The sequence below is a fragment of the Aptenodytes patagonicus genome, chromosome 1 (genome assembly GCF_965638725.1).
Source record: "Aptenodytes patagonicus chromosome 1, bAptPat1.pri.cur, whole genome shotgun sequence".
Classification (NCBI taxonomy): domain Eukaryota; kingdom Metazoa; phylum Chordata; class Aves; order Sphenisciformes; family Spheniscidae; genus Aptenodytes; species Aptenodytes patagonicus.
This window is the reverse complement of record NC_134949.1, coordinates 38038765-38051662: the sequence shown is the minus strand read 5'-3', so window position 1 is coordinate 38051662 and position 12898 is coordinate 38038765. Positions and strand designations below refer to the sequence as shown.

At 40.4% G+C, this 12898-nt stretch overlaps 1 protein-coding gene across 3 annotated transcripts in view; it reads right to left on the bottom strand.

Moving 5' to 3' along the window:
• Positions 1-2497: 2497 nt before the first annotated feature.
• RASSF3 (Ras association domain family member 3) overlaps positions 2498-12898 on the bottom strand; it is a 101712-nt gene continuing 91311 nt past the window's right edge. For all 3 annotated transcript variants that reach the window (XM_076332232.1, XM_076332238.1, XM_076332247.1), the window contains 4 exons: positions 7474-7581; positions 5014-5281; positions 3804-3919; positions 2498-3446 (listed from right to left, as the gene is read on the bottom strand). In XM_076332232.1, coding sequence (XP_076188347.1) covers positions 3297-3446; positions 3804-3919; positions 5014-5281; positions 7474-7581 — 642 coding nt within the window. In that variant the 3' untranslated portion in view covers positions 2498-3296. The remainder of the gene's footprint in view (positions 3447-3803; positions 3920-5013; positions 5282-7473; positions 7582-12898) is intronic.

Genomic DNA, 12898 nt, shown 5'->3' with positions numbered 1-12898 from the left:
GCGGGCGGCCCCCGCCTCGGAGGACGGCTCGACCGTTCTACAGAATGCCCGCCCACGGCCGAGCCGTCCTCCGAGGCGGGGGCCGCCCGCCGTCCTCAGGGAGGAGGCAGCCCCGGCGGCGGGAATTGCTCGCCTCAGCGCCGCCCGGGCGGGAAACGGGAGTGGCTCCTCCTCCGCCCCTCCGACGGGGCCGAGTGCGAGGTAAAGGTAGGAAAGAAAATGGTAAATTTCAAGGTTTGTGTGTAATTTCAAAGTATTTGTTTTTTTTTTTTCCTTGTTGTATTTGAGTAAATCGATTGGTTTTAGTTTTGCCTGTATTATTCTTTACCAAAATCAGGATGCAAAATTAAAACATCTATATATATAGAAGTATGACTGGGACACATACACTGAAATGTATCTGTTGTTCCAGGCAAACCTTAATTTATGCTTAAGGCACACTGCACCTCCCTACATGATTTAGTGCTACAAGGAAGTCTCATTTGGCATCAAAGTGATCACAACACGAGCTTCAGGTAACAGAAAAAAAATAAACACACATCACACAACTAAGTATTGCCAACTTCAACTTTAATAATGGAACCATCACTTTTTTTTTTGCCATTTCAGTAATAACTTTAAGGGGAATAAAAACTTCCCTACAAAAATAAAACTAAGCTTGTCAAAATTATAAATAGTTTAAATGTTTGTTTTTAAAGACATACATTTTCATATGTTTCCCTGCATTCCCCCTCCCCCCCGCCCATCTCATTTAATCATTCTGGTACCATCATATAATGAAATGAAAACAGTTTTGCAACAAAAGCTTTGACATTTCAATTTGATGCTAAAATAAAAAAAAAAAAGAGAAACTGACTAGGCATGACCATTTCTTTTAAATTAAAGCTCTTGTAATTGCCAGTGTGTAAAAAAAAAAAAGAACAAAATTAACCCCACACATGACATCTTACAATAATTAACCGTGGACTAAGACAAAATTAAAATATAAGTTTATTTTGGTCCCCCACCCCCACCCCCTTCACCCCAAATCAAGACTCATAGTGCATACAACACTGATCGAGGTTTTTGGCTAAAGTAAATGCAGATGTGCCTACTTAAAAGACTGATAGTTCAGTTCAAGTAAAAACAAAATTCACATGTTTTTTTTACTCCACTTTTAGACTCAAACAGTGTTTAAATCTGAGCAACAAATGGTTCAATATTGACAGCGATTATGTAATGGTTACATAGTTATGGGCAGATGCATAAATTAAGTAGATGTTAACAGAATACCCACCAACATGCTGCTGCATTCATAGAAAAACAAATTGTAACAAAACATAAAAGCATTCCCTGAACCATTATAAAGTGTCTCATTTGAGGATAATGTTACTAACTCACACATGCACTACAATGTTACATGTGAAATTAAAAAACAAACAAGATATGCCTTATATATACTTTATAGTTAGTCCTACTCTTAATTTCTCTTAACACTTTAAAACATTATGATTGTCCCATTAAGTTTGCAAATTCTTTTACCAAAAAAAACAGTGAAGAGTTTAAAAAAAAGTCCTACTAAGGAAAGGAAACAAAGGCACAATTACATCAAATTAAGGGGAAGAACAGAAGCATCTTGGAGTTTCACACCATATCCATTAGATGTCACCAAAGTTTTAACAATTCCTTGGGAATTTAAGACAAACACCCTAAGAGCGGAGGGAAAAAACCCCACCAACTTCTGCTGCTCTTAAATCGTTAGCACTCCCCCCCCCTCCCCCCAATATAGAACTCATTTCCTGTCTGGCATGATAATGACTGAAGTATCAGTTACTCAAATCTGCCTCATGCTTCTATTGCACACCCACTTCTTTGGTTTCTTTTGAACATGCTTTTTTAGATAAATAACTCCGAAAGAACAACAATTATATTTACAGTAAAGTAAAAAGTTTTCTTGCTACATTTTTCCTACTTTTAAATCAAGTAAATCAGCAGTCTGCAGGATTTGGTAATCAGTTTTTCAATTAAGAATTTAAAAACCATAAGGAAAAAGCCTTCTGAATTACTGAAAGTAAGGAGTTACTAAGCTCAGTCACCAACACAGCCAATAAATGTTAATTTTCTGCTAAGCTGGAAACATGAAGAATAAATTCTACTTTCTTTGCTTGACTGAGCCTTCAACAAACAAAGAAGCAGAGGAAGCTATTTTTGTCTTTCAGATATGATAATTCAAAATTATCCAGCCTAAAAATGGATCGCTGAGCCAGAGGAAAGGTCTGAATTACAATAAAGATCTGTAGTTATAGCTTATGTCTAAACACTCGCTAGATGGGCATTTCTCACAGAGTTATCTGAGACATTGTCCACTTTTCAGAATTCAAGTAAGCAGCCACCTTTCAGCTTTGCTGCACTTTTCAAACCCCCATTACACATTTATGGAACCAGCTTCTCCAATAATGACTTGTATGTGCAGCTCCATTTCCATTCTTACTTAGCTTTTGCCTCTCATTCCTTCCCATTATTTCTATTATCTTTATTTCTTTTCCAGTGTGGATTTATGCAGTTAAAAAACCATAAAACTTATTCACAATATTATAACATCCTAAAACTTTAATCTTGTAGAATTAGTATTTTAACTTTCCTTTGTATAAATACTATTTCTATTTAAAACCAGTCCTCCTCTGTCAGCTGTTAAAGTTCTCCTCCCTCAACTCTTACCTTTTCAACTTTCTCTTTACCTTCTCCAGAAAGACCACTTTAAAGCCTTCCACAAATTTCACAGAACAAACCACAAGACCTTATATGCCTTCCATCTATAACAGTTCTCTCAAATTATACAGTAACTATTTGAAAACAGAAAGGTAGTGCAAATCAATTTCATCTCAAAGATAGTGCTCCAACTAATTCTTGTCCAGATGGTTTTACTCATTTTTTTTAACCCATCAATTTGCACATCCTTACTTGTAAAGCTACCATTAAAGCAAAGAAGAAAAAAAAATAAAGTCTTATTTCATAGCATCCTAGAAAATTGATTACAGTTTCACAGCTTGCACCAAGATAACTTGGAAAACTCTCTAGGCACACAGAGGGTTGCAAACTGATGTACAAACATGCAGAATCCCTTACTTGTGGGTGCAAGATGCTAAGTGACCTGGCTTATGGAACTAAGTCTATAGCAAAATTCAGGTACCCTGGCATCACAAAACAGTCTTCCAAATAAAGAAAACTACTCTCTGCTGCTCTTTGTACATTGGGTTTGGCATGCTATACTGACATTTGGTAGCGTGCATTTTTCCTGAGTGTCCTTTGGCCCCCTTTTAACCAGGTTTCCACACCCCACCAAGGGCTTCTTCAAGTTTGTCTCTGTAAGCTGCATAACGCTTCTTTAAGATTTGCAGTTGCTCATTTTCCTCTTTGTCCAGTATACGCAAGAAGTTTTGCAGTTCAGGAATACTAAAAGCTTCCCACTGGAAAGAGAAAAGGATGGATGAGATGAACAGAAAATACACAAGTAATTTATATATACAGTATTTTTAAACAAAACCTCAGACACTCAAAACAATTTCAAACTGAAACAGCACCGGGCACCCTCCTTGCAAATCTTAGGGATCTGAAAACATTTTACTCTTTTAAACTGTTTTTTGTTCTGCAAGTAACAACAGGTCAGTCTAACCACAAATGAAATGTTTACAAAAGGCACAAAGTAAATATAACAAGAAAAAAAAAATCTGCTTCCAAAAAAAGGATCATCTTGTCAGCACAGAACAGGAGCCCACTCATCCATGAAGTTAAACACACACAAAACCAGCATGAGTGTAACATACCATAACTTCTCCAGTTTCATGTTCACGTAGAACAAAACTGAGCATTTCTGTTCTGGGGCCTGCCACCAAACGCAGGTAGAGGGGATGTTCTCGGTCTGACAGCTTGCATGTATAAACTGCAGGAGAAGAAGTCACAGTAATTATCATCTTTACTAATGATGTTTCAAGTGCTTTGAATGATTAACACTAGCTAACATTAGAAAATTTCAGAGATACACATGTGTAGCCACAAAAATTAACATTCTACATACTGTTTACATATTAGTCTGCACACTGGTTTTGAGCAAATGAGTTTTAGGGAGAAGCTGAGCAGATGACTGATAGTAACAGTGCAAAACTACATTCACATAGGAATGAAATGGCCTCCAGTCAACACAGTACACCATCTGAATACATGCAGGGAGAGAAAGCACAAGCAAAAAATACAACACAGGTCTGCTGCTATAACTAAGCATTTAAGACATCAGAGCTGTGGTATCACCATTCTGATACCTCTTCCACTTAGAAACTCATACACAAAGTCTAAGAGACAACTCTGCCTTCCCGACACAGTTGGTGTGACTGACTGACAGAAACATCTGAACTCCTGAAACTGCTCTCAATGTCCATGGAAGAAGGTGGATTCTAAGTGCAAGAACACAACGTTGGCAAAATGCACTTTTCACCAAAAGCACCTTCTGCATCTTCTGGTACTTCCAAACACAATATACAACAAACTTCTCACAGCAGGCAGTGCACTGGGAGAGCCATGTGCACTAACACACGCGAACACAGAGCACGTGCCCATGATGCTCGTCACCTCAACAGCTCTCTGCCAATGCAAAGACTTCAGGTATCATAGACACCATGGTTTCTCTTTTTAAAAATCTGTCCTGTGATTTAATCTCTCAAATCTGCAGTATATCAGGCTGTCTGAAATTTAGAGCCTGATAAGGGGGCATCTTAAATAAAATATAATGGAGTGCAAGGCACAGGAGATGTGTAGATGGTCTAGTGGGTTCTCTTGTCTTTTGTGAATTATCCTGAAATATCCCCAAATCATTTACTCTCTTACACATGCTACTTTTCACAAAGAAAAAAGACAAGAGCGCGCAAGATTGTCACCTCCATTTATCTGAGTTCTTCCACCCTGCTTATTTCAAGTGTTCCTGTAGAACAACTCCCTCCCCAAACCCCTGTAACTACAAAATGCCACAAGCATAACGTATACCTTGGTCTTCTTTGTGACAGCGTTTATAAAGTGCAAACTTTGCAGGGTTGTCAGCCACGAAAAACTTTTTAAGCAAGGCCTCGATAACTTCACGAACAGTATTGGTGCTGCTGATGTGAAGGGTATTCACGCAGCCATCCGGCAAGTAAAAAGCAGTTTCATTATTGCTGTGAGCACACCTCCCCTGGCTCTGGGAAGACTGCACAGTGATCGGTCTGCAGAGTTCCATCTGAACTTTGATGAAGCCAGTGTAAATCCCATTTGCATTCTGCATCAGGAGGAAAGTATCAAACAGTTAAAATTAGTAATGACCAGTTGTGACGTATTAGTGGATTAGGCAGATTAAAATGGTCATAGGGAACACAATTTAAATACTGCTGTAATACATGATGTCTCATAGGAAAGATGTTGTTTCAATAATTCAGACATTCTTTCTGGTATTTCTGCTGAATATTATTTTTTTCTTAATTAAAACTACTGAATTCTAAGAGTATTAGGATCTCATCAAGCAAAAGGTACTACAAACTAGTTGTAAGTTTTCACATTAGGAAAGAACTATGAAGTGAAATAGGCCACTAACATGCATCTTTAACGAGAGTTTTTACGCACAAATACAGAAATTATCTCCCACACATTAGCTGGGCTTGTCAAATTAGTCTAAAGCATTTAGATGCTCAAATCCTGTTGCAATTCAAAAAGAACTGGAATAAATGCCAATCTAATCAACATTTCAAATTATTTCTTCTAGTTGCTTCTGAAAGACAAAATAGTAAAATTGATCAAACCTTACTGAGCTAGAAAACTTTAGGCAATCTGGTTTTAGACATAGTAAGTCCCGACCCACATGCACACACTTAAAAATCTTTTTAGTACATAGTCGTACTTATATAGAATCATAGAATCATTAAGGTTGGAAGAGACCTCTAAGATCATCGAGTCCAACCGTCAACCCAACACCACCATGCCCACTAAACCATGTCCCTAAGCGCCTCATCTACATGTCTTTTAAATACCTCCAGGGATGGGGACTCCACCACTTCCCTGGGCAGCCTGGTCCAATGTTTAACCACTCTTTCAGTAAAGAAATTTTTCCTCACGTCCAATCCAAACCTCCCCTGGCACAACTTGAGGCCATTTCCTCTCATCCTATCACTAGTTACTTGGGAGAAGAGACCAACACCCACCTCGCTACAACCTCCTTTCAGGGAGTTGTAGAGAGCGATGAGGTCTCCCCTCAGCCTCCTCTTCTCCAGGCTAAACAACTCCAGTTCCCTCAGCCGCTCCTCATAAGACTTGTTCTCCAGACCCTTCACCAGCCTCGTTGACCTTCTCTGGACACGCTCCAGCACCTCAACGTCCTTCTTGTAGTGAGGGGCCCAAAACTGAACACAGGATTCAAGCCTGTGCGGCCTCACCAGGGCCAAGTACAGGGGCACGATCACTTCCCTACTCCTGCTGGCCACACTAGTTCTGATCCAGGCCAGGATGCCATTGGCCTTCTTGGCCTCCTGGGCACACTGCTGGCTCATGTTCAGCCGGCTGTCGACCAACACCCCCAGGTCCTTTTCCGCCAGGCAGCTTTCCAGCCACTCTTCCCCAAGCCTGTAGCGCTGCATGGGGTTGTTGTGGCCGAAGTGCAGGACCCGGCACTTGGCCTTGTTGAACCTCATACAGTTGGCCTCGGCCCATCGATCCAGCCTGTCCAGGTCCCTCTGCAGAGCCTTCCTACCCTCAATGGGTATGGTTTAGGATATAATGGAATTTCAAAATTTCCACGTACTATACACCCACAGGAATACCTAATGTATCAGAAAAATGGGGACAACACAACAACTAAGTAACAGCTTGCTAGGCAGATAGATGCGAATTTTATTAGTGTGATCTGCAGTAGGCTGGACTGAGACTTAGACCTGGTCCACAATCCTTGGAAATGAAAAATCTATATGCATTCCATTGTCTGTATTGTCTGTGTTATGGGGGTGGGGGGAAGGAAGTCTCCTCATGCTGAAAACCTTCATGACTACAAATTAAGTCTCCCATAATAAATACTGCATGTTTTAACTTTTCTCATTAGTTGAGCATCTTTATCAGAGAGATACCTGACAAAAATTTATCTACACAAACAGGATAAATATATCTTCATGTTTACCAGCTGATGGTTTTCGTCTGACAAATTTAAAAACTCTTAGTTGACACTAAGATGTATCTTGAACACATTTCAAACGACATTTTTTCCTACTACAGTTTGTTTCAATCCATATAAAGGGAGCTACATGGATTAAAAACATTTCAGATGTCAGATTTAATTTCCAGATCTAAGAAAGAGCCTCTTACGAAGTTGTTAAAACAGAGATAGTTTCATATGTAAGATGCTGAGACTAAAAATTATTCACAATGCACTACAAAGTTACAGTTCAATTGCTCCTATTAAAAATTACAGGAATCCCATGCAAAACTTACCAAGGTCATCTTTAATTTATCAGTGACAGATGAATTATAGCTTTGTATCTTCTCTTTAACTTCTTCTTTACTGAGATAAACATGAGGTTCTCTCTCCTTCTGAACATCCTTCAACAACAACAGAAACAGCAGTTTTAGAAAACAAAACAAAAACCAATCCTTTTATGACTTTGGATATGAGCATTCTTAGTCCAAATGGTGATTATTCCACAGAGGCTCAACATACAGTCATTAGCCGTACAGCAATAGAAAGGATTAACGAGTTAGGCAAACCAAACAGACCACTTGGACTGAATGGAGACAGTTAAATCAACACACCCAAAGACACTTGTGTCCTTTTTTTTGCCAACTGTTTTCATTCAAGTATTTATCAGCAGTATGTAAAACAGCTCAGCTCATTTTATGGCTCGATTTGCTCATGTCAATGCTATGCAATATTGTTAACAATACAGCGGCAATTTTCATGAAATATTACTTAGGGCACAAATGGGTATTTCTAAACAAATGAAGAATATGTATGGAAATAGCAGCACATACTAACAAGTAACACCAACAATCCCCGCGTGTGCCAACAATGTAAGAGCATCCCTGCATTCCAGCGTGACAGACAGCATGTTACACACAGGGTCACCGACTACTACGTGAACCATCACAAGTAACTCTAGCTACATAATGTTACACCAAATTCATGTTTTTCCATGGGGAAGGCCCTATCAGATTTTTCAACTGCTGCTTTTACAAGCTTGCTACGGATTTTACATGCAGCAGTAAAACCAATCCCTGGAGTTGGATTTTATCCAAACAAACATTTGTTCCCAATCCATATTCCTGCAGCAAACTAGCATTATAAATACACTCTGGTTTCCACCACTCACACAAATGCCATATATAGTATGAAAGAGTTTCAGCTCTCAGCTTTAATGATTTAAGACTTCACTCAGAATGGGAGAAAGCTTTGAAGAAACTTGCTGCTTTCAGGGTACATCTGAACACAGGAATATACATTCACTGTACGGATAAACCATCAAGTCACAGTGTTCCAATCTGTCCTCACAAGCACATCCCAGCAGAGCTTATCCTAAGAAAGGATTTCCCCAGCTTCAGTGGCCAGTCCTGTATCACAGTCTTTTGGACACCACTCAGCACACACCTTTGCAGGCACTTCAGTTTGCCAGAAATGACCCCAAAGATGAGCACATCTAGTGTGGGACTGTAAGTTTCCATTCGCCAGAAAGAATCTGCAGAATTTTTTCTGTCTCCTAATTTAAAATCAGCTAGTTTTAGCTCTTTGGGGCTTAGTTTTGCTTTTCCTATATGGTATTTTACTAAATGACATGCTGGAGGGAACTTTTTTCCCATAAAGTTTCCCATAAAAGAAAGGTGTGGTCTGAATGGAGAACTGGAAGCCAGAAGCCTTGAACTCTGATCTGGGATCAGATACTGATTTCCTGCATAAAACAGAGAACATACCTTTATTTCACAGATCAGGAAACTGAGGCAAAAAGGAACACCAGCTAAATACAACTCTCCTGTTAGGTCCTTAAGCACAACTCTAAGATTGTGTAGCATCTCACACACTTGCCAGACCCCACCTAGTCTATTACAAAATACCAAATTACTAAATGTTTTCAGAATCCAAGTCTCCATTCTCACTAGAGAAATTAAGCTTTCTTGCCCTTCTATTTTTCATCTTCCCCCTCTCCCAGACTGCCATAATAATGACAGATACAGCTTCATCTAAACTTCTCACTTCATCTCCCCAGAGGCCCTTACAGCTTTGTAGTGTTCTATTCGGGGGCAAATGAATAGTTATAAAACAAAGCGGGCACAGAAAAAAAAAAAAACAAACTAAGTAGTAACTTTTTCTCTGAAATCAAAGTAAATGTTATTGCTGTTTTCATGCTTAAAATAAGTATCAAAAGCAATGACCCATAGTCGGAGTCTGAAAATAGGGGCCCTCTAAATGTTGACTTCAAATAACGTTGTGGGAGTGGGCTGAGACAGCCTTAGCAGTGGATACTGAAGGGACAAGGAACAGTCTGCAGTCCTCTGGCCATAGAGGTCTGACAGAGCGTTTGCCCTCTATATGACTAATTTCAAGAACCCAAGCTTTAACTTGGGATGTTCCTAGTCTGTGCAGCTGCAGACAAGCCCCTTCACATGGATATCAGCCAAGACTCATCTCTCTGACACGAGTACGTTGTGGAGTTCATACCTCCCCAACCTGCTAACACTACTGATACTGAACTTCCAACAATGGACACCTGTTTCAGTATTTATCATTATTCTATTGCTGATGGTTCAAGCAGGTACCTCTTATCTACCCTATTGGAGCTGATCAGCATCATGATTACTCAAGTCATACACAACATGCATTATTATCAAGAGAAAACACTAACCAGAAAAGACGAAAACACTCACCACCTTTCCTATGTTTAACTCTCAACATCTGTTTCAAAAAAACCCAAAAAACAAAAAACCACAAAAAAAGCCCAACAAAACTTCACATTAACTTCTGTGCACCTCAAGAGATTTAATTTTGCAAAAATGACTTTTAATAACCGTAAATGACAAAGGGAACCTATTGCCTTTAATTGCATAGGGTAAGTTCACAAGGCTGACGGCTAGAAAACAACCTGTCTACATTTAAAAAAAAAAAGAGAGAAAAAACTCAGTAAACAAATCAGTAAGTACAAGCAGACAGCAAGAAGTAACTTTCTCCTATTTTCATATAGGAGAGTTTTCATATACATTTCTGTTCTCCCAAGAAGTCACATTTTTCTAGCAAAGTGATAGAAATCTGGTTACGTTAGAAAAGACACAACCCCATGAGATCACTCTAGTCCTGTGGACTGCCATGGAACCAGGCGTGACGAGCGAAACCCAAGCATAGCACCTAAGCAAGATAATTTCTGCTGCGCTTGGTCTGGTGATGCCTCAGAGTCAGGTCTGTAACGTGTATCGGAGACTACAGTGCCACACACTAAAAAGGCTCTTGATAGAGCCAAACACATTTCCAAGAGTGGGTTTGAGCGTGCTGGAACTGATGGGACCAACGGGAGAGAAAAGAGGTGACTGCACATGTTGGATGATGAGCCAGAGGTAGCAGCTCCATCAGGCTGGTGGTGAGGGGGACAGGGAATCAGCTGATGTTCAGAGTAATGCCAATTTTCTCAGGTGAGGCTCTGCTACAGAGCTGCAGATCACCAGGCATTGCCAGGGGAGTCATCATTCCCTGATTGAGTTAGACATGATTCCCTGCTTGAACACACCACTGGAATTTCCGCCTTCTTGCGTCAGCGCTAGAGGCCAGGCAATTTTGGCAAAGTTTAATTCAGCACACAGAAAACCTAGAGCCCTGTTCATGCAAAAGCTGAGATAACCTCCTTCTGTAGCATAATGCCAACAAATGTAGCTCTAACTTGTTTTCTAAACAACCACAGCCTGTGCCTCAATTAATTTTAACAGCATATAGATTATGCAAAACTATGAACTGAATACAAAAAAGGACTACTAAGATTAAAACATTAAAGAATAGACCCAAATGCATTCAAGAAAAATGCTATACACAAAAGACAGAAACACTGTTTACTTCAATCATCATTTTCACTCAAGTCTACCATCCTTGATCATCAAGACCAGATGACAGTGAACAGTGGAAGATATCAATCACAGGAAAGGAAATATGACTGAAGGAAACCTAAGCCCAAGATCTTCATGAATGAATCTGGAGATACTCTCCCGCTCCCAAACAAAAGCTCAAAACACTCCAACTGCACACATATCAGGGCACATTACTTCAACCAAGCAAACAAAAACTCCTCACTAGCTAGACACCAGTGCCTACAGAAAATCACATTGCTGTCACACAGACTGCAGAGACAGTAAATCCCACATGACTGCTGTCAGGAGAAAGCCAACAAAGGAATACTTCACTGAGTTTATTACGAACAAGAAAGCCTCAGCCCACTATGATTCACTGGGTCAGCTGCTCTCAGTGAGTATCATTAAGCAGCACACAGATTTGAGGCACCTATGTATTTTAATTTTCCTAATTATACTTAACCAACATGCAAAGAGTAGCTGAGAAGATGGTATACAGGGTTTTTTCCCCAACTTTCCTGGAGCTGAATTGCTCTCAGTATACAGTGGCACTCAACTTTTGCCATACAGCTTTGTTTAGCCATGCTTTAAGTTAAAATAAGTAAGTCTTCTTTGACCAGCATACTTACATGGGTGGAAGACGACTTGGCAAACTCACTTCCCACAATTCTATTTCCTTCTGTACTTGTCACCTCCTGACAGGACCCACTAAAGGAAAAGTCCTCTGCTAACTCTACTTAGGTCCAGCAGATCAAATTCCACTTTGTTATCTTAGCAGGTAAATTTATTACCTGTAGAAGACCTTGAGTCATCCAATACAACAGCAGAGTAACAGCAGTAATTAACTCATCTCTACCACGCTTTACAATGTGCTTGTATCACATTGCTCTGAAATGGCCACCAAGTGGCTGAAGCCACACCCGCTCAGGGTAGGACTACTGGAAAGCAATTACACCAGCCTCAGCTGTTTTAGACAAAAGAGAAAGGGCATTTCAGAGGTGAGATTTAGACGTTACAGCCAAGTACATCTATCATCTGTTCTTGTGACAGTTCTGTCTGGTGACAAAAGAAGCCAGTCTGTGTCACCTGGTGGCTCACCCAGGCCGGGACAAAAGCCACCTTTTCCACCCTGGCTCTTCCGTGCCCCCCAGGCATGCTCTGCAACCCCTGGCACAGCTCCTCGGAGCCAGCGCACTGCTGAGGCGTGAGGGGCAGCACACTCCAGCCAGCCAATTCATCCCTAGGCCAATTCAGACACAGCTGATTCATCTCCAGCTCCCTACAAAACGCCCAGGACGCACGCCTCACAAAATCTGTACGCTGGGAATTGTGAAACTGCCTTTCTTCAAAAGTTAGGCCTGGTGATGAGTTTTCTAACCACAAAGCCTTGCGTATGTCACAGCAGCAGAGTGAAGTATAGGCGCAGTCAGCAGAGCGGTTGGTTCACACTGTCTTCTTCTGTCAGCCAGGACCTAGATGCTGCTGGGCTTAACAATGGCACTTCTGGGTGCTAGTGTTCAAAAAATGAATTTTCTCTATAAAACAATGCACAAACATTTCAATCTTATTTTTGTCCAAAAAAAATAATCAAACCTGAGTTAGGTGTGACTCCTCCATCACTTAGCCAAACTATATTCTCAATAATGGCTGCCATGTCATCACCCCTTCCTCCTCCCAGCCCAATTAAGTGCATTTTCCCCATCAGAGCTCCTGGTCTCCTTCCATTCCCTGCTTCTCACATTATCTACTACTTCCTCAGCCTAGCACAGATGTGAAAGATAAAAACTAACCTCAAGGAGACAGCTGAATACATCAGAACCCA